Raw genomic sequence first — 24338 nt, 5'->3', positions numbered from 1 at the left:
AAGATTTTATTTATTTATTTGACAGAGATCACAGGTAGGTAGAGAGGCTGGCAGAGAGAGAGAGAGGGAAGCAGGCTCCCCGCCGAGCAGAGAGCCCAATGTGGGACTCGATCCCAGGACCCTGAGATCATGACCTGAGCCGAAGGCAGCGGCTTAACCCACTGAGCCACCCAGGTGCCCCCTCACTGAGTTCTTAATAGAAGAAAACTGGGACTCAGAGGTGGAAGAGCTGAGATTTTAACCTGTGTCTTATCTTCAAAGCTCATTTTCGTTTCATTAAACATAGAGTTTTCTTTTTCTCATTTAATGTGCTTAGATCAGTGTTTCTAGCTGAGCTATGTGTGACTAAATAATAAAACTCGTAAGTAAAGCTTGTCCTTCATTCATGAGGTTGTTCAAAATGCATTATTTTGTTCACTGCAAATTTTCTTTTTTTGCTTCACTGCAGATTTTCACCAGGAAATATATACTTGAAATGGATTGAAAATTTACTTGCAATCAATTTCTTCTTAAATAATTTTTTAAAGACTTTATTTAAAATAAATAAATTTGATAGAGTACAAGTAGGCAGAGAGGCAGTCAGAGGGAGCAAGAGAAGCAGGCTCCTCACTGACCAGGGAGCCCAGTGCAGACTTCATCCCAGACCCTGAGATCACGACCTGAGCCAAAAGTAGAGGCTTAACCCACTGAGCCACCCAGGTGCCCTTAAATAATTTCTATCTAGAATTAAGTTTAAAGAGGGGGGGAAAGGTATTTATAAATGTGTGCTATTAGTAACCTCAAATCTTCTTTAAAAACAGTTACAAGTAGTTGTTCCAGTTGAGCTCTAATTGATTTTTTGCTTAGGGAAGTTAAGTTTTTTGTAAAAAAAAATTTTTAATATAAATTTTCAAAGTATAATTGGAATTTAAGTAATTTCTTAAGCTTTAAAATGAGGAGTTGGGACTCAGAGGTCAGTATATTCTTTTTGATTAAGTAGAAATTAGCAAGTATAGCTAGGCTGAGTCTGGGAAGATAATAAATCTATGTCTGTGTACATCAGGATGAATTGCTAGCAAAAGAAAACGAGACTGACAGTGGATTTAAGAAGTAAGGCTTGGGGTGATTGGCCACTCCAGGAGTCCTCCAGTGGCTCAGCCACAATAGGGCTCTGGATCAGCATCTCTGGTTCTCTTGGCCTTTTCCTCTTGGGTGCTACTGCAGTTATAAGTGTTATATCCGTAGCCAATACCATCCCCAACCAGAAGGAAAAGGACATGGGAAGTGGGAACACAGGGAATGGTCTTATTTTATCATCAAAAATGTCCTTATTATTGGCCAAAACTATGTCACATGACATAGTGGGAAAGCAAATATGTGAGAGAGAGGTGGGAAAGCAAATATGTGAGAGAAAGGAGTAAGATTGCAGCACTTGGCTCAGAACAGTTCTGATTCATGTCCTATGATTGAGCATATTCCTTCCTTAAATAAAATCTGGGTTCTGGGCACCTGGGTGGCTCAGTCAGTTAATCTGCCTGCACCTCCGGTCATGATCCCCAGGTCTTGGGATTGAGTCCCACATAGGGCTCCCTGCTGTGTGGAGAGAAGCTCCCTGCTTCTCCCTCTGCCTCTGCCTCTCTTTCTCTGTCTGTCATGAATAAATGAATAAAATGAATAAAAAAATAAAATCTCATGAATAAAATGAATAAAATAAAATAAAACAAAACAAAATCTGAGTTCTGTTAACAACAAAGAAGTTAGGAATGGCTAATGGGGTAGGCAACCAGCAGTGTCTGTCACCATACGATTACTTTTCTTCTAACCGCTATACAATTTACTTATTCATGTGACCTGGTTTATGTGTTTGTCATGGGATAATTTTTTTCATGTATTCCCAGCTGGCAAGGGGTGAGATGAGACACATAGTCTCGGATGATTTCTTAATTGAGAATTTGTTTTTCCTACAAAATACAATATAAATGTTGAAATGAAAATCTGTAAGGAGACTGTCTTTGCCTGACATTGCTTTAGAGGACAAGTTTGGTTCATTGATTATCTTGTATGTAGTATGATACTAATATTTTCTCTATATATTTTCTATCCAGCTATCAGTTAAAAACAAAAGCCATCGTAAATGCATCTGAGATGGACATTCACAACTTATCTCTACCAGAAAAAGTTGCAGAGGTAAAATTTCATGATGGTTGGATGTTTCCTGTAATACAGGCATACCTCAGAGATGTTGTGGGTTCAGTTCCAGACCAGCACAGTGAAATAAATACCTTAATACAAAGCAAGTCAGATTTTTATTTTGGTTTCCCAGTGCATATAAAAGTTATGTTTACACTATACTATAGTGTACTAAGGGTGCAATAGCGTTATGTCTAAAAAAATATACATACCTTAATTAAAAAATACTTTATTGCTAAAAATGCTAACCATCATCTGAGCTTTTGGGGAGTTGTAATTTTTGATCACAGATCACCCTAATAAATATAACATTAATTAAAAATTTGAGATATTCTGAAAGTTACCAAAATGAGACAGAGCCATGAAGTGAGCAAATGGTGTTGGAAAAATAATACCAATAGACTTTCTCACACAAGGTTGCCGCAAAGATAATGTGTAGAAAACACAGTATCTTTCAAGTGCAATGAAACAAAGCGCAAGAAAATGAAGTATGCCTGTATAGACAACTCTTGACAGTTTATTCCAAAGAATATGGTGGTGATGAAATGGTGTAATACTCCAATTATCCTTTATGCCTGCTTTGACATTCTTTATTGAATTTTTTTTTTAATATTTTGTTTATTTGACAGAGGGAGATAGCGAGAGAGGGAACACAAGCACAGGAGAGCTGGAGAGGGAGAAGCAGGCTCCCCGCAGAGCAGGGAGCCCGACATGGGGCTTGATCCCAGGATGCTGGGATCATGACCTGAGCTGAAAGCAGACATCCCACAACTGAGCCACCCAGGTGCCCCTCCTCACTGAATTTGAACACAAAGCCAGATACTGTAAGGTCCAGTTCAGGAGGAAGAAGGAAGCTGCTTAGCTCCTGCATGTCCCATACTTTTCACCTCTGTGCTGGAAATGGACACCATTATCTTTCTTAGATTTGTCTGTCCTTTCTTTCTTTCTCTTTTTAAAAAGATTTTATTTTTAAATAATCTCTACACCCAACGTAGGGCTTGAACTTAAACCCGGAATCAAGAGTCATAGCTCATTCTGCCGAATGAGCCAGCCAGGTGCCTCAGATCTGTCCTCTCTGTAGGCACTTCATGTTTACCTGTCTCAGTAAAGAGTGGTGAAACATCAGGAATTCTTGTTAAATGGATTTTCCTAGGTGGTTGTTAGTTTCGAAGTTGAAGAAAGCAGCTTTGTTTTGGTAGCTTACTAGCCTCTCTTTCTAGTGGAGGAAATTTGACTGTGACTTTACTACCTCAGAAGAACAACCTTAGAATTTACTGTTCATTTTGTTTTTAGTATTGTTAATTGTTTATTCCTTGCTCATTATACATTTTGTAACCAATGGCATGTATTTTCCAAAGTTTAAGTATCTTTTAGGACAGGGGAAGAATGATTTTTGGGAGTATTGTTTTGCTAAGCTCATGAAACCATGTTCTAAGCCAGGTGTTGACAAACTTTTTCTTTTTCTTTTCTTTTCTCTTTTTTTGTTTTTTTTTTTAAGATTTTATTTATTTATTTATTTGACAGGGAGAGACACAGCAAGAGAGGGAACACAATCAGGGGGAGTGGCAGGCAGAGGGAGAAGTAGGCTTCCTGCTGAGCAGGGAGCCTGATGCGATGTGGGGCTCCATTCCAGGGCCTTGGGATCATGACTTGAGCAGATGGCAGATGCTTAACCGACTGTGCCCCAAACTTTTTCTATAAAGGACCAGATGACAAATATTTTCAGCTTTGTGACCATTCATTCTCAAGTACTCAACTCTGCCCTTGTAGTGCAAAAGCAGCTGCAGACAATATAGAAATAGATGAGTGTGGGTGGGTTGCAGTAAAACTTTATTTACATAAATGGGCAGCAGGTTATCCAGTCACCGTGAGCCAACTGTCGCTCTAAGCACCCAAGCTGATGAGAGGGGTCAGGAACTATTTTCATTGTTATGGGAGATAACTTCTAGAAGGGCAGCCTGAGGAACTCTGTGGCCACTCCACCCCCAGCAAAACTGCCGTAACTGAATAAAATTACAAAGGAAACAACCATTTTAAGCCTTAAGAAATTTTCCTCAAGGCATAAAGCAAGTGAAGAGATATTTATTTAAAAAAACCTACAAAACCTCTGTAAGAATAGTGAAACCTGTGGCATTTGAGCCTGCTCCTTCTTATGCCTCTCTATCTCAGAAGAATGGAGGCTCTGAGCAGCTGTAGCCAAGAACACAGGGATGGTTTTTACTCTAGCTTCCAGCTGAGGGGTGTGATATCTTCCCAGGAGGGGCAGGCTATCAGTAATTCTCATCAGACGCTCTGTTCCTGTCAAAAATGGCTGCTTAACAGGTGCAAGTTCTACCACTGGCACAGCAGGCTAAGTACTAGGAACCCATTCACCCTTCCCTCAGGTTACTTATAGGGCAGAGGTGTCACAATGGCCGAGGTAAGCCAAGAACAGAAGTTGGCGCCTATACCCAGCACTCTGCTTATAAAGCGAGGGTGTCATTCCCAGAGACACTCCTAGGCTAAGAGGCAGATTGTAAAAACTGCTCCCCCACCACACTGCTGTGGTGGAAACTGCTGCCCAAAACAGTGGAGATTTTGAGGTAAGCAATTAAGAGGAAGCTGATAGTTCCATGATAGCAATAAGCTAAGCTATAGATTAGTTAGAAGGGAAGAGACAGCCAAGAAAAGCCCTCTTGGGGTAAGAACAGTAACAAAAAGAATGGCTCCGGATCTTTTAAAGACTACCCCTGCAAATGCGGGGAGGGAGGTCCTGAATTTAATTGGATTAGACTGAGCAGTTTATGTCCCAAGGCATTGTCAAAAGCTCCAGGGCAACAGTCCAGCAATTAGTGAAGGTGAATAGCTGGACACAGATCAGGGGAGATCAAGGAGACACGGAAAGAGCCTTCTGAACCCAAGTTCTTCCAGGTGACTGCACATGCTTAAGGTTCTGTTCTCTGAGGACTGACAGCAGTCTCACATGGTGGGGAAGACAGGTATCACTGAATAGCCTAGCCTACTCACTGAAACAGATAGGAAGACACAATAAGCTGAGGAGTGGGTATTTAGTATCCAGAGTTGCTATAGTAAGTTACTTAAAATGTCCAGTTTGCAGAGTGCCTTGCTGGCTCAGTTGGAGGATGTGTAACTCTTGATCTTAGGTTTGTGGGCTTGAGCCCCATGCTGGTTACTTAAAATAGTAAAAAAAAAATTTTTTTGCAAATATCCAGTTTGCAACAAAAAATTAGAAAACACTCAAAAATCAGAAAACACTCAAAGAGGAAAGTATGACCCATATATGGGATAAAAAGCAGGCATCTAAAACTGCCTATGAAAGGGCCCAGATATTGGACTTAGCAGAAATAGGTCCAAAGAACTAAAGGAAACTGCTTAAAGAAGTCAAGGAAGGTACGGTGACAATATCTCATCAAATAGAGGATATTCTTAAAGAGTTAGAAATTACAAAAAAAGCACCAGTTGGGGCACCTGGATGGCTCGGTTATGCATCTGCCTTCTGCTCAGGTCATGATCCTGGAGTCCTGGGATTGAGCCCCACTTCAGGCTCTCTGCTTAGCAGGGAGTCTGCTTTTCTCTCTGACCCTCCCCCTTCTCATGCTCTCTCTCATTCTCTCTCTCTTAAATAAATAAAATCTTAATAAATAAAAATAAAAAACCAGTTGGAAATCCTGAAGTTGAAAAGGACAATAACTAAAATGACAAATTCACTAGAGAGACTCAACAACAGATTTGAGTTGCCCGAAGAAAGAATAGATAGATTAATGAGATTATGGAACCTGAAGAAAAAAGAATGAAGGAAGATGAACTGAATTTAAGACATCTCTTGGGCACCATCAAGCATGCCTAAATATTCTTTGATAAAAGAATACATACCAAAGGAGTACAGAGAAATAAGAAGGATATTCAAAGAAAAAATAGAAAAATTCCCAGATTTGATGAAAAAACATTAATTTACATATCCAAAACCTCAACAAGTCCATGTAGGATAAACACAGAGTTACATACCCCAACACATCATAGTAAAAATGAGGAAGAAACAAAATCTTAAAGGCAACAGAGAAATGATTTACCAACAAAGAAATGATTTACCATATCCAGGGGCACTCCAATATGACTAAGAGGTTCTAGAGTTACCTATTTAATTTAAGCAGCATTTCTTGAATTTTATTTTTGTATCCTGTGGGATAATAAAAAGATTTAGTGTATGGTGCAAGTTATGTCAGAAATAAGATTTTTGGAGGTGCCTGGGTGGCTCAGTAGGTTAAGCCTCTGTCTTTGGCTCAGGCCATGGTCCCAGGGACATGGGATGGAGCCCCGAATCAGGCGGTCTGCTTAGCGGGGAGCCTGCTTCCCCCTCTCTCTGCCTGCCTCTCTGCCTACTTGTGATCTCTCTCTGTTAAATAAATAAATAAAACCTTTTAGGGCGCCTGGGTGGCTCAGTGGGTTAAGCCGCTGCCTTCAGCTCAGGTCATGATCTCAGGGTCCTGGGATTGAGTGTCGCATTGGGCTCTCTGCTCAGCCGGGAGCCTGTTTCCCTCTCTCTCTCTCTCTCTCTCTCTCTGCCTGCCTCTCTGTATACTTGTAATCTCTCTCTGTCAAATAAATAAATAAAGTCTTAAAAAAAAAAAGTTAAGAATAAATAAATAAATAAAACCTTTAAAATTTAAAAAAAAAAAGATTTTTTGTTGTTAATCTGATTTCAACATAAGATTGTTATTCGTAATTCTATATTCAGTGATAACTTTATTTCCTAAGCATATGTTGTATGCTAAATGCCATTAAGTTTGGTTCTTGATTTAAGTAGAACTAGCTATAGTTCAATAGTTCAATAGAATTATTGAAAATTACCTATTTACCACAAACACAGGTTGTTCCTTTTTTTTTTTTTTTAAATAAACAGGTTTTTTTTTCTTAAAGCTTTTATTTATTTATTTGAGAGAGAGAGAGAGAGATATCACAAATAGATGGAGAGGCAGGCAGAGAGAGAGAGAGGGAAGCAGGCTCCCCTGCTGAGCAGAGAGCCTGATGCGGGACTCCATCCCAGGACCCTGAGATCATGACCTGAGCCGAAGGCAGCGGCTTAACCCACTGAGCCACCCAGGCCTCCAAATAAACACAGGTCCTTAACCCAACAACCAGGGCTACTTTTGAAGGCCTTTAGCAGAATATTGAAGAAAGGCATTTGTTACTGTAAACAAAGAAGGAAAAAAGTTAGATTTTTGCTACTAGAAAAGGAGGGGAAGACTAGTTGATGCTGCTCTCCACAAACGTTCTTACCTGCCTTATTCTTGTCTTTCTTCCTAATACTTGCCATTTAGACGTGGTGAAAAGCCATAGGAAGGAAGGAGACAGAAGCAGTGATGCTCAGCAGTGGCTGTCTTTTTTCATATGAAACTTTGTATCTGAGGATCTTACTGTGCTCTGTGTTTGTTACATAAAGTTCCTACAGAAATAGGAAAAGTGTATTTATGTAATGTGTTCAGATATTGCCAGTTCTCAATCACAAGTTTAAAAAAAGTGGCTGGGAGGGGCACCTGTGTGGCTCAGTGAGTTAAAGCCTCTGTCATGATCCCGGGGTCCTGGGATCAAGCCCCGCATAGGGCTCTCTGCTCAGCGGGGAGCCTGCTTCCTCCTCTCTCTGCCTGCCTCTCTGCCTACTTGTGATCTCTGTCTGTCAAATAAATAGATAAAATCTTAAAAAAAACACAAAAAGTGGCAGGGACACCTGTGTGTGGCTCAGTCAGTTGAGTGTCTGCCTTCGGCTCAAGTCATGATCCCAGGATCTTAGAATCGAGCCCCACATCTGCTCTCAGCTCAGCAGGGAGCCTGCAACTCCATCTCCCTCTGCTTGTGACTCTGCCTACTTGTGCTTGCTCTCTGTCAAATGAATAAATAATAAAATCTTAAAAAAAAAAAAAGATGCTCTGATACCTGTTCATTTTCCTTCTCAGCTGAAAGAGAAGATAATGTTAGCACATACTCAATTATATTCACTGATGAAGATTCTGAAGGAAGTAACTCCGGACCAGCCCAAGTCAGAAAACTGATCCAGAATTAAAGCTTAAGTATCAGGTTCAGGCCTTTTTACTATCTTCTATCAACAGGTGCTATTTGATCAATTCTCAAGAAAGATCGGCTCCAAGAAGGGATGGGAACTGTGGTTTATTGTGCTTACCTCTAGGTTCATTTTCCAAATGATTTGAGAAGCTGCTTCTTAAGATGAGAAACTAAGGAAGCTTCTGTCCAGATTTTATAGCTATTTGCCTTACGAACATATTATCTTGTCAATGTCATAAGTACTTATTTCTGAAAACCTATTTTACTGCAAATTTAGATTGATTAGGAAGCAATGTCCTGTGAATGGTCTGATATAAAGATGCACGGTTGTTAGGAAAATAGAGTTGTATTTAATGTTGACTACTGTTGGGGCACCTGGGTGGCTCAGTGGGTTAAAGCCTCTGCCTTTGGCTCAGGTCCTGTGGGATCGAGCCTGGCATTGGGCTCTCTGCTCTGTGGGGAGCCTGCTTCCTCTTCTCTCTCTGCCTGTCTCTCTGCCTACTTGTAATCTCTGTCTGTTAAATAAATAGATTTTAAAAAAAAAATGTTGACTACTGTTATTTCTAGATGGAGCAGTTGTTATGGTGAAGACCAAGAAACCATATTTTTTCTTACATAAAATATTGGTACATACCTATTCTGTAGATAATACTCAATAAACTAACTGGATAATGTACAATTTCTCTTTCTCTTTTCATTTCTAAAGTAGGTAATAATGAGAGGAATGACAATGAGAGGTAACTGGGTGATAATGCGAGGAATGCCAAACATCAAACATTCCCAAAATGCTGTTTTTTCCTGTTTTGCTTTATGCAGCACTTAGGTTCAGTACCTTATCATATTATTTATCTATTTAAAGTATACTGACTTCTAGGGATAAAAGGCAGAAAGTAAAAAGAGCCACTCTCTACCTGCACAGAGTTTATAATCTCATTAAAGGTGGACATTCAAATAACCACATGAATACATGTGAAATTACTACTCTGACTTGAAGAAAAGGGACATAGAGCTACCAGCATTTATGAAGGTAACAGACCTGGTTGGGGGGCAGTGGTCAGGAAGGCTGTTTTGAGGAAGTGACACTTCAGCCTTGGTTTGAAAGAGTAGGAGTTGATTAGGGAATGGAGGGGGAAACCTGTGCAAGGGCTCTTAAAGGAAGATGTGCAGGAGGTGCACCAGTGGCCAGAAACCAGAGGGTGCGAGGACTTGCTGGCCTGAAGAATGTTTTAATCCCAAGAACAATGGAAGCCCTTGCAGAGTTTTAGAGGCAACCACCTACAGCAGGATTGGCTTCACTTGTGTAGAACTTCATTACAGTTGTGAAGAATGGGTTTATAGGGGCAGCAGGCAGACCACTGAGGGGCTGGCAAGAGCACAATCCAGACATGGTCTAGCCAAGTGTTGGTGCATAGAAAACTGGACTTGGTGCAGATGTAGCTAGGAGCCATTTTCTTATTTCCATTCTTTCCACTTTATACTGCCTTAAGGCCATTTCCCTTTAAAATATTTTAAACAAGTAAATTCTGAATTACTTTATGCTTTTGAGTTGCAAAATTTGATTCCATAAATAAGGGTGAAGACTCAGTACCAGAAGAACTTTTACTTTCTACTTCTAAAGAATGGACCTAATAAATTAATACTATTGGGGTTTTTATTGTCTGTGGGTATGTTCTTTCTTTTTTGTTGTTCTTTGTTTTTGTGGTTTTTTTTTTAATTTTTTAAAATTTTTTATTTTTTATAAACATATATTTTTAACCCCAGGGGTATAGGTCTGTGAATCACCAGGTTTACACACTTCACAGCACTCACCACAGCACATACCCTCCCCAATGTCCATAACCCCACCCCCGTTCTCCCAAACCCCCTCCCTCCAGCAACCCTCAGTTTGTTTTGTTTTCATCAATCCCATCTTGTTTCATTTATTCTTCTCCTACCCCCTTAACCCCCCATGTTGCATCTCCACTTCCTTATATCAGGGAGATCATATTGATGAAGTTCTAGAACCTAGGTGAGGTTCGGTGGGCTGAGGTCCGGAGCCGATGACCAAGAAAGAATTCTTGAGACATCTTTGGTGCAAAATGGTGGTTTATTAAAGCACGGGGACAGGACCCATGGGCAGGAAGAGCTGCTGCCCCGGGTTGTGAGGGATGGCAGGTTATGTATGCGGTTGGGGGAAGGTGAGGGGAAGGGAGGTGTCAGTGGAGTTTTCATATACTAAAGAGGGCCTACAAGGTGCCAGGATGTCCCAGGCCTACCGGAGGCCTTGCTTGCCCTAGCAGCTGGATCAATGTTGTCTTTAGACCAGCCATTAACATTAAGATAGTTGGGAGACTTTTTGGTGGGTTGTCACAATCCTGCTATCAATTGTCTTTGTTAGTGAGATTTAGGACATTTCTAAGCCAAGGGAGACTCCTGTCTAGCAGGATTGTGAGCTCTGCAAGTTAACTATTGCTTATTGTTCATGGCAGTCAGGGCTGCCTGAGGGATGCTACACATAGGACTGAGGGGAGCGGATGGAGGGGGGTTACAAGGCGCCAGCTTTTGTTTTGTCTTCAGCCAGCCTCGTGCTCCCTCATCAATATGATAGTTGTCTTTCTCCGATTGACTTATTTCGCTAAGCTTGATACCCTCTAGTTCCAACCATGTCGTCTCAAATGGCAAGATTTCATTTCTTTCATTTCTTTTTTCTTTTTTTTTTTTTTTTTTGAAGATTTTATTTATTTGACAGAGATCACAAGTAGGCAGAGAGGCAGTCAGAGAGAGAGAGAGGAGAAAGCAGGCTCCCTGCTGAGCAGAGAGCCCAATGCGGGACTCAATCCCAGGACCTGAGATCATGACCTGAGCTGAAGGCAGCGGCTTAACCCACTGAGCCACCCAGGCGCCTGATTTCATTTCTTTTGATGGCTGAATAGTATTCCATTGTGTATATATGCCACATCTTCTCTATCCATTCATCTGTTGATGGACATCTAGGTTCTTTCCATAGTTTGGCTATTGTGGACATTGCTGCTATAAACATTAGGGTGCACATGCCCCTTCGGATCACTACGTTTGTATCTTTAGGGTAAATACCCAGTAGTGCAATTGCTGGGTCATAGAGTAGCTCTATTTTCAACATTTTGAGGAACCTCCATGCTGTTTTCCAGAGTGGTTGCACCAGCTTGCATTCCCACCAACAGTGTAGGAGGGCTCCCCTTGTGGGTATGTTCTTAATTGTTTTGCTTAAACTCTGGATTTGCTGATTTGTCAGAAAATTTAATGGAAAGTTAAATGCTTAAACTTAACATCAAATTAACCTGGCTGGTTTTAAATAGTACCCCCCCCCCCAAATAGAAATTACATGCTTACTCTAGAAAAAAATTTCATACATGTAAGACAGACAAAATAAAGGGTGCAAAGTACACTTCCCTTTTCATCTTTGAAAGGCATAGGAGAGCATGCTGGGAAGCAAGCAGGCACTGGAGCCAAACTATTTGGAATCACATTGTGGTCTGGATACATATTAGCCATGAACATGAAGAATTTATTTCAACTCTTCCTGTAAAATAGGGATTGACAACTAGGGTTGGTTTCTACTTTTCTGGGGACAGCATCCATAGGCTTTCAGAATGGTGCAGCATTTGACATACCACTGAAGGCTGTCCTACAATACAGCCTCTAACAAAACTAGGCTGTCCCAAATCCCTGGTAATAGAATCGTTTATCTTTACGAAAGCTCCTAAATCCACATGTGGGATATACATAGGCTGACTTCAGGAAGGCCAATTCAGTGAGACCTGCAGTTTTTACTAGGTGGTCTAGAATGAGAAAACACATCAGCGGGGCCTGGAGTAGTTTCACGTGTGCAGAAGCAAGCGTGATTTACTTAGTGAGGAGCAGAAAATCATTGCAAAAGTGTCGAAAGCACAAAAACAGAGTTGGAAAGCTAAATTTAAAAATGAAGCTACTTGGAATAATAATAAATTCAAAGAGTGCAACTTTTGATTTCGGGGTTGTGAGTTCAAGCCCCGCATTGGGTGCAGAGAGAAATAAATCAATCTTAAAAAGACAAAAACCAAAAAATGGGTATAGTGAAGATTAAATGAATTAATGAATGCATCTAATAGAATTACAGCAGTGCTTAGCACATACTAGGTGCTCAGTAAGTAATAATCTTTATGCATATGGATGTACATGTATAGACAAAGGCAATTCCATTTTTCATATTATTCTGCAACCTGCATTTTACACAATAAATGTCACAATTTTCAATACTAGCCAATACACAAACTACCTACATGATTCAGTGAAGTGAATATATCAAAATATAACCATCTTATATTGGATCCTTATACCTATTTTTACAGATCTGTACTGGTATTTCTGTAGGAGTGATTCTTACAGTGGGAAAAAGTCAAAGGGCATGTCCATTTATAATTCTGATATTATGCCTTTCATAAATGTTAATTTATGAGACTAATTGATAGTCTCACACATGGTTGACTTTTTAAAACAATCTTTTTAAAGGATGCCTTCAGGTGGTATAAGGGTTCCTATGAAAGTCTTTCAAACATCAATGATTGACTGATATTAACAGATACTAAGTCTACTTTGCTACAGTTTGCAATAATTTGGCACTGTGTATATGTTGAATAAAAACATTTTCAAAATTCCATAGTTTTAAGAAAAGTAAAACTGCATACTTAAGTTCTTCCTGAGTTGTAAACTTTTAGGGGCGCCTGGGTGGCTCAGTGGGTTAGGCCGCTGCCTTCGGCTCAGGTCATGATCTCAGGTTCCTGGGATCGAGTCCCACATCGGGCTCTCTGCTCAGCGGGGAGCCTGCTTCCTCTTCTCTCTCTCTCTCTGCCTGCCTCTCTGCCTACTTGTGATCTCTGTCAAATAAATAAATAAAATCTTAAAAAAAAAAATTACCTGAGTTGTAAACTTTTAAACTCCTGAGTTAACAGCAGAAACTATCCCCATTTTTGTAACCCTAACATCTAACACAGTACCTGGGAGTGGAGTATATCAGTGTTTGCTAAATGATTAGTCATAAATCACAGGAAGGAACTATTATTACATTAGTAATCATACTACAAAAACCACATAGCTTTTGTTCCTCTCTACTTGACAGGAGCCAATCCCAAGGAAGTTTGTAACATGTACTTTCTTACTTTAAACTTAAAAACTTTCCCCTGGGGCACCTGGGTGGCTCAGTGGGTTAAAGCCTCTGCCTTCAGCTCAGGTCATGATCCCAGGGTCCTGGGATCGAGCCCCGCATCGGGCTCTCTGCTCAGTGGGGAGCCTGCTTCCCCCTCTTTCTCTGCCTGCCTGCCTACTTGTGATCTCTGTCTGTCAAATAAATAAATAAAATCTAAAAAAAAAAAAAAAAAAGATAGCTAATATTCAACACAAAGCATTTAAAATGGTTTATATATTTTAGATAGGAAGGATTCCCTGCAATAGCTTTAACATTATTATACTTAGCTATTTCCTTATCAAAAACTAAACATTTGGGGTGGCTCAGTTAAGTGACTGCCTTTGGCTCAGGATAAAGCCCCATGTCAGGTTCCCTGCTGAATGGGCAGTTTTTCTCCCTCTGCCTCTCCACCAACTGTGCTCTCTCTCTCAAATAAAATCTTAAAAAAACTAAACATTTGCTCATACCTAGTATAAGGTTAGCCCTAAAGGCAGGGAATGAGGGATACTGGGGTGGCTCAGTCGGTTGGGTGTCTGCCCTCGGCTCAGGCCATGGTACCAGGGTCCTGGGATCAAGCCCGCATCAGGCTCCCTCAGCGGAGTCTGCTTCTCCCTCTCTCTCTGCCTCTCCCTCTGCTTGTACTCTCTCTCAAATGAATAAATAAATATCTAAAAAAGTTAAAAAAAAAATACGGCATGACCTAACCTTAAATGGAATGCCTCTTTGTTCACATGGATGCCACTTCCCTTGGTCTACAGCAGAGATTGCTACAACTTGGTATCATCACCCAGATCTTTGGTCTTTCCTGACATCTGGAGCCTACTTCCCCAGATCTCTGGTTTGGCTCCTCCCATCTCAATAATCTACTGCATTATAAATTACCCATTCTATGGGGCGCCTGGGTGGCTCAGTGGGTTAAAGCCTCTGCCTTTGGCTCGTGACCCCGGGGTCCTGGGATCGAGCCCCGCATTGGGCTCTCTGCTCAGCGGGGAGCCTGCTTCCTCCTCTCTCTCTGCCTGCTTCTCTGCCTGCTTGTGATCTCTGTCAAATAAATAAATAAAATCTTAAAAAAAAAAGAAAGAAAGAAAGAAAGAAATTACCCATTCTGATCAAGTCCTGCATAAGGCTCCCTGCTCAGCAGGGAGCCTGCTTCTCCCCCTGCTTATGCTCTCTCCCCATTCTCTGACGAATAAATAAAATCTTTTAAAAAATTAGTTTTAAAAAATTACCCATTCCAAGTAATGAGTAACACAGTGGTTTCAGTGCATTCTCAGCCCATGCTGCTTTATTGCCAAAATATATATACACACACACATAGGTGCAGAGTTTCCAACTCGTATAGCAGTTTCCTTTTACATCAAAGAATAAAATTTCTGAAATCCCAAGGATGCATAGATTAAAAAGCTGCCTTTTGTAATACTTTATAAACATTCAGTGAAATTCTTTTTAACATTGTATACCAATGGTGTAATGAAGAAAATACAGAACAGCAAGCAGAAATAGTGAGCAACTGTACTTGGAGGATGCTAAATAAAAGTATGTGAATGATACTGTAATATAGTAGGACTCTGTAAGTGACAGGTCATTTTAAGGTAAGTGCCAAGACTCTTACTGTTATTTAAGGACTGACCATAATGTATTGCCAGAATACCATTCTTATCTCTGGGAGGAAAACTGATGGCACGGCATACAATCAGCAAGGGAGAAAAAAAAACCTTTTGAATTATCAGTAACTTTACGATATCTATTTTGATTTTAAAGGAGGGTTAGGCATAAAAGTTCCTAGAGAAATCTGTAATGTTTGGTTTTTTAACTATATGCTTTTGTGGAATAATGGGCACAGAGTTGAGAGAAACTCCTCCCTATATCTTTACTGGTTTTGTTGGCTGGCAGATGTAAGTAAGTGACAAGAAGCAAATTTACAAATGGGAAATAATTATCTCACAGCCTATACTTAAGTGAACACTAAACACTGCAATGACCGTTTAAGTCTAATTCAGTTCTGAACTATTAGAAAGTTACCACTTACACTTCAATATTCCCAAAGGCATTTGGAGTGAAATCCCACAGCAAAGAGAACAGGTTAAAATGGCTTAAGAAAAATTATTTTTCAATCACAGAACATGAAACCTGGGAGGGGCCTAGCATGAATCATCTGATCTCTGAATTATCTTCTGTTTATGCCATTCAGCTACGAATTCCATTTGTATATTATTTGTCATGATCATTTGCACTTAACAGGGTTATTTTCAAAGTCAGGAATCTAATAAAAAATCTTAAGCTATCACAATAAATTGATCTATTTTCTTCATCAAGCAAGGAAATAAATGGCAAGGTTTTTCCTTTTTTCAAAAGTGGAAAAACCTGCAGTTTACCTGGCATCAGAAGCATTAGGCAACAAATTATGCAGTCTGAGCAAAAATATCATGGATAAACCCCTGGCTATAAAATTTTAAAAACAAAACATTTCTATAATACAGTAACAAAAGAAAACCCAAACCAAAGATTTGTTGGTATTTTTAGCACTGTTTCCACACAATGGAGCAGTCTCCTTTGCTGCAGGGAACCTTCATGGCTGGGCTGGTTGGTACCAGCAGCATCCCGAAGAGTTGGGTGGTTATCCGAAAATCCTGGAACATCTGAAATACGTGTGTATTGCTTCCATTCACTTCCAAGATATGAGTTTTAAGAGATCCAAACATAAGACACGTAAATTTTATCAGACAAAGCCCATACTTCATTATTTTATATACACTGCTAATTCCCTGCTTTCGTACTCTTTCTGAAACTCTGCACCTTTCTGATTAATATAGCCATAGCAGCTTATTTATTTAACATGCTTAGTTTGTGCCTTTGTTTTGCTTTTTAACATGCTTGGGGAATAAGGGAACCAGGCAAGAGGTTAGAGGGTGAGCACTGTCATGCTCTCTATTCCTGACAGTTTGAATGTCTTGTGGTTGCCCCTGTTTATCTTCTAGCTTCCATTTTCAATGGAAGTTAAGATAATCTTTAATTAGAAAATGAAAATAATCCAAACAGTAAATTCAGGCTATTGGTTTAAGTCTCTATTGCTTCATTAATAAATGCATAAATATATCTACTAGTCACCACGTAACACTGGACATTTTCAACCATGCATTAGAAGAGCAGTATTCTAAAATCGGAGTTCTGGGCCTGCCACTATTGCTTGCACTTTTGTTCAGACCCAGTTTTAATAAACATGCAGAGAAGACCCCCTGATTCAGAGGAATTAGGGGCAATAACAAGGATTCATGCAAGTTTCAACTGAAAATGTGGGTTAAGAAAGTGATTGCTTAGAAATGCAGGCAGGGCAGATGCTCCACATCACAATGCTGCTTCAGAATAGAGTTACAGTCATGCACAAAAAGGTTAAAATGAGGACCACTACTTAATTACAAAAAGCTTAATTGCAAATGCTGGCCCTTTTGGGTAGAGAATGATGTAAAAACTCTGGGAAAAGAAAGAGAATTGAGAGATGTACAGTCTTTTGGAGCAGTAAGTTTTCTTGGCCATTTATTGACAGCTATAGCATAGAAGAGCACAGGTTGTGTAAAGATGGTGAAGATGCTCTTAAGCAGAATGATTTCTGATTCACATTAATGAACTTCATCTGCACAGCCCCTGGGGAAAAGGAGTTTATGAACAGCAGAGCTGATATATGTAAACTCAAAATCAATGCCCTGAAATTTAGCATGGACTCCTGCTTTGAAAACTATCCACCAAGGGATTCTTCCATATAGGGTATGGTTAACAGCCAAGCAATGTTCTGAATAAACTAGAAGCAATTTGCTTGCACCAGCAGCACCATGAGAATGTAAACTCCTGGAGGCCAAGGGTCTCTTCATATTTTGCATATCACAGGTACACAAAAGAGTAAACATCAGACTACAACAACATTGAAAAGTAATAACCGCATAGAGACTACAAAAACTTGTAGCACATTTTAGCATTTACAAGTATTAACGTGGCTGTTAAGGGTAGTCTTTGTTTTAAGTAACTAAATTGTTGACATCACTATAATACACAGCGGTGTCCTCATGATCGTGCAGATGACTGAATATTGCTTGGTTATTCCAATGTCTCTAACACCAACTGATGGCGTAGGACATTTAAAGAGGAGCTATAATCAATTTAATATAATAGCCTTCTCCCTATCCTCTGGAGTTGCCTTAGAAGAATTAAATATTCAAGAGGCACTATTTTTTAAAATTCATTCTACTTTTAGTTTTTTCCCCTGGGAAAACAAGGGAACACAGACCTAATCTGTTCAGGCACCTTCAAGGTGCTAAATGGCCAAAATGAACACAAGGTAAAAGGGAGTAAGAAGTCAGCTTCCATTTTACTATTATACCCTGATGGGAGATGTGAGGTTCCTTGTATCAAAACACTAGTTTGCAGGGCTCTTATTAAAATAAAGAGTCACAGACCAAAATCCTCAGCACATGTATATCAGACAAGGTTTATAAAACCAACATGCTGTCTTTGGCTGTTTCGTTCAATCCTTTGCTTTACATCCTTAACTTCTAACTCCCTTAAACTAACCACAGGCATACAAGGAAAAGCCAGCTATCCAAGTTCTTGGTTTGTTTTTAACCCAAACACACACACACACCACTCCCAAACTTTCCCATTCTTAAAACGCACCCAGAGAACTAAAGGAGAAAAGAAAAGGTGACAGAGCCCAAAGTAGGCTCTTCTATAAACGCCTGCTGCTGAAAAGTACACCATAAGCAAAATCCCCACTCGATGGCATCCACGGGGCTACATCAGTAGGAGTACATTTGTTTCCAGGTTAATTAACCACTAGAAAAATTTCATTCAATGGCTCTAACCCTCTGCTTTCGGAAACAAATAGGGTCTCTAACCTTTAACTTAAACAGAAGTTGCTATTTCTCACACAATGATATATTCATATACATTCAGTTTTTAAAGTACCTTTTATATGTTCTTTGCCTAAAACATCATCTTTTGGTGCAACTCTGCTGGTCACAGAGCTTCACCAACTCAAGTAGTAATATTTATTTCTGTTGTACAACATTGCTAATACAATTTGCTATACATGCAAAACTGTTATTGCTACTAGATTCTACCTCTTGAAAATCATTATTCGTTTTATGGCTTTTATTTTTTATTTTTTTGCAATAGGAAATATCCTTTCCTATATACTGTGCTATTTTGCATTCATTATCTTTTCAGAGGTATTTTTCAAAATATTTAAATGCTTTTTTGGAAATGGATTCTCCCAGGCGCTGAACTACTAGAGCCAAGAGTACAACTACTTTAAGTACACTCTGATCTAAACCGGGGTCCCTGGATATCTGCTGCTACAGAGTCTACTTGCTTGAGCTACTTGTGTACTGGAGACACGTTAGTTTTGTGTCTCATCATGGTAACTATAGAATCTGTGTCAAAAAATCCTGAACTCTCTTAATACTGAGATTTAAAAATCACCTCAGAAAACTGCTCTTTCCAAGTTCTCAATGCAGCTTTTAGAGGTAGGAATTTCTTTTCCACAGAAAGCTATCTTGTGCTTTCGGGACAAAACAACTTTTATTTTTACAAGCAGGAAAAAGTGAAGGCTGTCTGAGGTGGCTTACTATAACCAAGCAAGAGAGACAGTTATTACATGACAACCTGCTCAGGCTCCATCTAGCTACATTCCAATTCTTATGAAAAGGTCTGGAGTCCCATCAACACACAATTCAGGTTGTGAAACAGGAAAAGCCTGTGACAAATTAATGTAGGACACTGAACTACTGACCAGCGTTCTTCCAGAACAATTAGCATGCTGCAGACAGAAAATGTAAATGGTCTGCAGGTTAGAAAAGTACGTGACTAACACAGCATCTCAGTAACACATGCAAAATAAAAAATAATTTCTTGATGCAAAAGGAGTGGATTAAATAATAAATTTACAAGACACACCATGTGAAAACAGCGTAAGAACAATCTCCTCTCAAACTAAGAGAACAAAGCAGAATCATGAAATGGGGCCTCATTTTGATATGAGGTTTCATAAGACACGAAGGCAGCTGGTTTCCAGCTACCTCAGAGAAAGCTTCACTCTCCTCAGACATGGTATTTTACACTGTGATCCCACAGTTCTATTCATAAGTGAGTCTTTTTGGCCTTAATCTCCTTTCCCCAGGGAGAATATCATGATTCTGCTATTTATGAAAAAAAGAAAAGTCTCAATTTTCCACTCATTTTACACTATTATCAATAATTCATCCTGGAATTTAAATTATTACTAGGCTCATGCACTAACCCCTAACATGGCACTATAATATGCTACCAAGCACTAATGCTTACAAAACTATACACATCTCAAAATGGAAGACATTGGTGATTTTGTTGTTCTTAAACAACTTGTAACATTTGTCCACAAGTATTAAAATATACATATATATATATATTTCTATTGCACATATCCCGTTTTTAACTTTTTAAAAGAAAAACTGCCAGCTGACATGGATGAAGAAAGGGAAGTAAGTAGGCACAGCTACTGATCGAGGTGTAGTCATGCCTAAAATTACAGCTTTTCCCATCAAGAAGGGAACAAAATAGCCCAAGGGGAAAATGTAGGAATATTAAGTAAACACTGGGCTAGTACAACTGGCATAGACCCATTTTGTTAGATGCTTTCTAACAATGCAAAAGAACAACTTGAATGAGAGCATTTAACAGTGGTTTTAGCTGTGAAATAAAAAATACAAAGCAACTGGAGAAGATGAGTCTGATATATACTCAAACAAATGGAACAGAGATGGTTTCACTAGAGCTGACAGTATAAAGTCCCTATCCCCTGCCAAATGATCTTACCCAAAACACTGCAAAAAGGACATGGGGAAGATGGATAACAGAAAACTAAAGATATAAATTCTCAACATACCAATGGGACTCATGTATGGAGGTTCCTTTCTGTCTTTAAGAACTCCAAAATAGTCAAAGCAAATATCAAGAAGTTGACTGAGAAGTTACTTAGAGAAAAGTTACCTTTATCCAAAGTTATTTCTATTCTGTACCACTCAGTATTTGCCCTCAAAGGAAATTATATCTATATTATGCAATTATTTTTACTAAAAAGCTTTCTTATGCCAATTCATATAGGTTGACCAATTTAAAAACTAAAAGTACTCAATAATTAGCACTTTTGGCCATTTCTGTCACTGCTAAATTTTTTAGGGTAAATTTGCCCTAAGTTTTTAGTATCACAGCATGAGTGACCCTAGGCAAATTCCCTAAATCACAGATTATGACCTAAGGCAATTTGTTCTTAATTGCATCTAAGAAGTTTCAAATTTTTTCTCACAAAGATTCAGTTTTCTTCTTATGTAAAGAGCTGACAATTCATACAGTGGTCCTCTGTTGATTTGGAAGCAAGAATAGCTTTACATTACAGTCTGTTCATCACATGGTGTAAGCTTTACAGAGAAGAGGAAGATCCGTATTTTTATTGAACTATTTTTCTTGTTTGAGGTGTTTTCCAGACCCTGAATTTCTTCTAAATCAACCACGAATTTGGGAACATTGCTACTGAAGTCCATTCTCTGATGAGTAAGTTCAGTTCCAACTGGACAATATTACCTGAGTCCCAGTCTTTACAGCCTAACATTACATCTCACCTAAAAAAATAAACCAAACATCTGAGTACCCATCTTGGGTCAAAGGAACAAAGTTATTTATGTTTTTAGAAAACAGGAGCTACAGAATGTAAGATGCCATAAAGTCAGATGGAGCTGCATAAGGCATTTTTGCTGCTTTTTTCTCAGGAGAAAGGAATTCTCTGGGTATGTTTTTGTTCCCCATTCCTCCATGCCCAAAGTTGAAGGCAGGTCATAATAGAGAATCCACCATATTTTCTGAACAGAAAAACCACTTAAGCCACTCTTGTTCCTGCTTAGCAGCATGTTTCCATGTCTCAAGTGCTATGTAAGAATCCACAAAAAAGAATGGAGTAATTTGCAATATAAGGAGCCTCTCATCTGAGGGAGGTGAACAGGGTTCCATCACTGGACTTGAAGCTGTTTTGTTTCCTTTTCCGAACTTCAGTAAACTCAACCATGCATTCACATGGTTAGCAAATGTACAATGTGGTCCTTCCTTAGAAAAGTGAAAAATCATTTAAAAATATGAAATGTCCAAAGACTTCTCAGACAGAAACCAGCAACAGCTTCCTTCTCTAGGAGAAAAATCCCGCTTCTCGTCCAAAATGTAGATTTGTACATGTAAACGTATATTTGACAGACTCTGTTAACCTTGAATCATTTTGTCTTTATGCTTCTTTATCACATCAAAGGTTTTATTGCAAAATTGGGCTTTTGTTCTTTTCCAGCAAATGTACTTCAAAGGATGAGTCACGATTTAGATATTTAATATTTGTAGTTTTTAAGCATCTCTTTCATTTCATATTAGAACACATATTTGGAATGTACTCCTTGCAGATTTGACTGTGCTTATGACAGTGGCCGAAAATGGAAGACATTAAAAAAAAAAAAAAAACAAAAAACCCACCAACAACAAAAAACCCCTGAACCCATCCATACTTGCTCTGTATTTAGTCTTCTTGTTTGGAACAAAAGGTAAAGTATTAACATACACCAGCATCTAAGCACCTGTTTCAAATTAAGCATCAGTTTCAGCTTCCAAAATAATTTCTTTGTAATTAAGCAAAAAGCAGAACATGTACATCAGTTGCTTCTTTCTTTCTGGAGAACTTGGCAAGACAACTGCATCCTAGGAGCAACAAAAAAAAGCAGCCTTTTCCAATCCAAACCATGGAGGTAAAACATGTAGAAAAGAGATATCCACATTTCAAGAATAGGACAAGTGGCTGGATAAAAGGACTACCTACTCCAGGAGACAAGACAGAATACCTGGAAATAAAAAATAAATTAAAAACAGGGAGGTTAAGACAAGTACTTCTGCATGAGCTCACTTTTAAAGATGATATTTAAAAACACATAGAAAGGAAAGATATTTTAAATATATTTTAGATACACACTCCCTAAAAGAAAATGTCCAACCATAACACCAAATTCAGTATTGTCATCAGAAAAGCAGCAACAGTCAGAAAAAATATATAAGCACAATACAAAAAAGTTAGATTTATGTAAAAACTTGTATTATAAAATAAGAGATACACATGTCCAAGGGTTCCGGGGTGGCTCAGTCAGTCAGGGCATCTGACTCAATTTCAGCTCCAGTCATGATCTCAGGGTTGTGAGATAGAGCCCTATGTCGGGCTCAGCACTGATTCGGCTTGAAATTCTCTCTCTCCCTCTGCCCCTCAACATGCTCACATGCACTCTCTCTCTCAAATGTATAAATCTTTAAAAAAAGAATATCACAAAGCTGCAGTAAGCAAAACAGGCACAAAAAAAGACACATAGGTCAACAGAACAGAACAGAAAATCCAGAAATAAATCCACAATTATATAGTCAATTAATCTTCAACAAAGCAGGAAAGACTGTCCAATGAGAAAAAGATGGTCTCTTCAATAAATGGTGTCGGGAAAACAGGATAGCTACATGCAAAAGAATGAAACTGGACAATCTGCTTACACTGTAAACAAAAGTAAACTCAAATGTATTAAAGACCTAAATATGAGAACCGAAACCATAAAAATCCTAGAAGAGATCACAGGCAGTAATGTCTCTGACATCAGCCACAGTAACATTTTTCTAGATAGGTCTCCTACAGCAAGGGAAATAAAAGCAAAAATAAATTATTGGGACTATACTATACAAAAAGCTTCTGTACAGCGAAGGAAACAACCAACAAAACTAAAAGGCAACCTACTGAATGGGAGAATATATTTACAAATGAAATACCCAATAAAGGGTTAGTACCCAAAATACATAAAGAACTGATACAGTTCAATACCAAAAAACCCCAAAAACCAATTAAAAAATGGGCAGAAGACATGAACAGACATTTCTCCAAAGATGACATACAGATGGCCAAAAGACACATGAAAAGATGCTCAACATCACTCATAATCAGGGAAATAAAAAATTCTGGCAGGGGATACCTGGGTGGCTCAGTCCGCTAAGCAGCTACTTTCTGCTCAGGTCATGATTTCAGGATCCTCCTCAGCAGGGAGCCTGCTTCTCCCTCTCCCTCTGCTGCTCCCCCTGCTTGTGCTCAATTCTAAGGGCAAGATAACTCGCAGTAATGTTGAGGGGAAAGAAGAAACACACTAGTTCCTTCCAGGAGGAAATATGCTAAAAGAATTCTATGTAAACCAAATAAACATGAAAGAGCACCTTTTCCTAAAAGGGAACCTTTTTAGACTATCTTACAAATTCCTTCAACAATGCCTACAAATAAAAATGTATACATTCATCATAATATAAACCCCACCTTCCCCCCAATCTATATCTTCATATTAGGCAATAATGCTAGAATATCATATGCCTGTTTTCTCTTCAAAAGGCCTAATTTCAGGCGCCTGGGTGACTAAGTCGGTTAAGCGTCTGCCTTTGGCTCAGCTCATGATCCCAGGGGGCTGGGATCAAGTCCTACTTTGGGCTCCCTGCTAAGTGGGGAGACTGTGTCTCCCTCTCTCAAATAAATAAAATCTTAAGAAAAAAAAACAAAAAAAAGAAACCCACAACCCAAATAACCAGTTTCACATTCACTTAGTCACCATTCATTTTTTTTTTTTAAACTTACATCTGCTTAGTTTTTTATTGAGTTAAGTATAAAGGCCCAGTTAATCAACTCATTAGATTGGTCAAGGCAAGACACTTGAACTACATAACAGTATTTAAAAAGCAGTTGGTCTTTTAGTAATTCTCTGGTAATCACACACGCACACATGCACATACACACAAATTGGTAGAGTACTCTGGATATAGGATTTCCCCCCATAATCTCATATAATGCACTGTTCACAATCTGCAGTAT

At 39.1% G+C, this 24338-nt stretch overlaps 1 protein-coding gene, 1 long non-coding RNA gene and 1 pseudogene across 3 annotated transcripts in view; 2 read left to right on the top strand and 1 right to left on the bottom strand.

Moving 5' to 3' along the window:
- Positions 1 to 8565, top strand: part of OIP5 (Opa interacting protein 5) — a 15651-nt gene extending 7086 nt beyond the window's left edge. For both annotated transcript variants that reach the window (XM_059372563.1, XM_059372562.1), the window contains 2 exons: positions 2085 to 2166; positions 8121 to 8565. In XM_059372563.1, the coding sequence (XP_059228546.1) occupies positions 2085 to 2166; positions 8121 to 8216 (178 nt within the window). In that variant the 3' untranslated portion in view covers positions 8217 to 8565. The remainder of the gene's footprint in view (positions 1 to 2084; positions 2167 to 8120) is intronic.
- Positions 8566 to 11834: 3269 nt separating this feature from the next.
- Positions 11835 to 12210, top strand: LOC131998709 (large ribosomal subunit protein eL34-like; annotated as a pseudogene).
- Positions 12211 to 14662: 2452 nt separating this feature from the next.
- LOC131999648 (uncharacterized) overlaps positions 14663 to 24338 on the bottom strand; it is a 22179-nt gene continuing 12503 nt past the window's right edge. The window contains exon 3 of the long non-coding RNA XR_009399082.1: positions 14663 to 22302. This is a non-coding gene — a long non-coding RNA (uncharacterized LOC131999648). The remainder of the gene's footprint in view (positions 22303 to 24338) is intronic.

The sequence above is a fragment of the Mustela nigripes genome, chromosome 13, assembly GCF_022355385.1.
Source record: "Mustela nigripes isolate SB6536 chromosome 13, MUSNIG.SB6536, whole genome shotgun sequence".
Classification (NCBI taxonomy): domain Eukaryota; kingdom Metazoa; phylum Chordata; class Mammalia; order Carnivora; family Mustelidae; genus Mustela; species Mustela nigripes.
The sequence above is the reverse complement of the archived record's forward strand: the minus strand, read 5'-3'. Positions and strand labels throughout refer to the sequence as shown.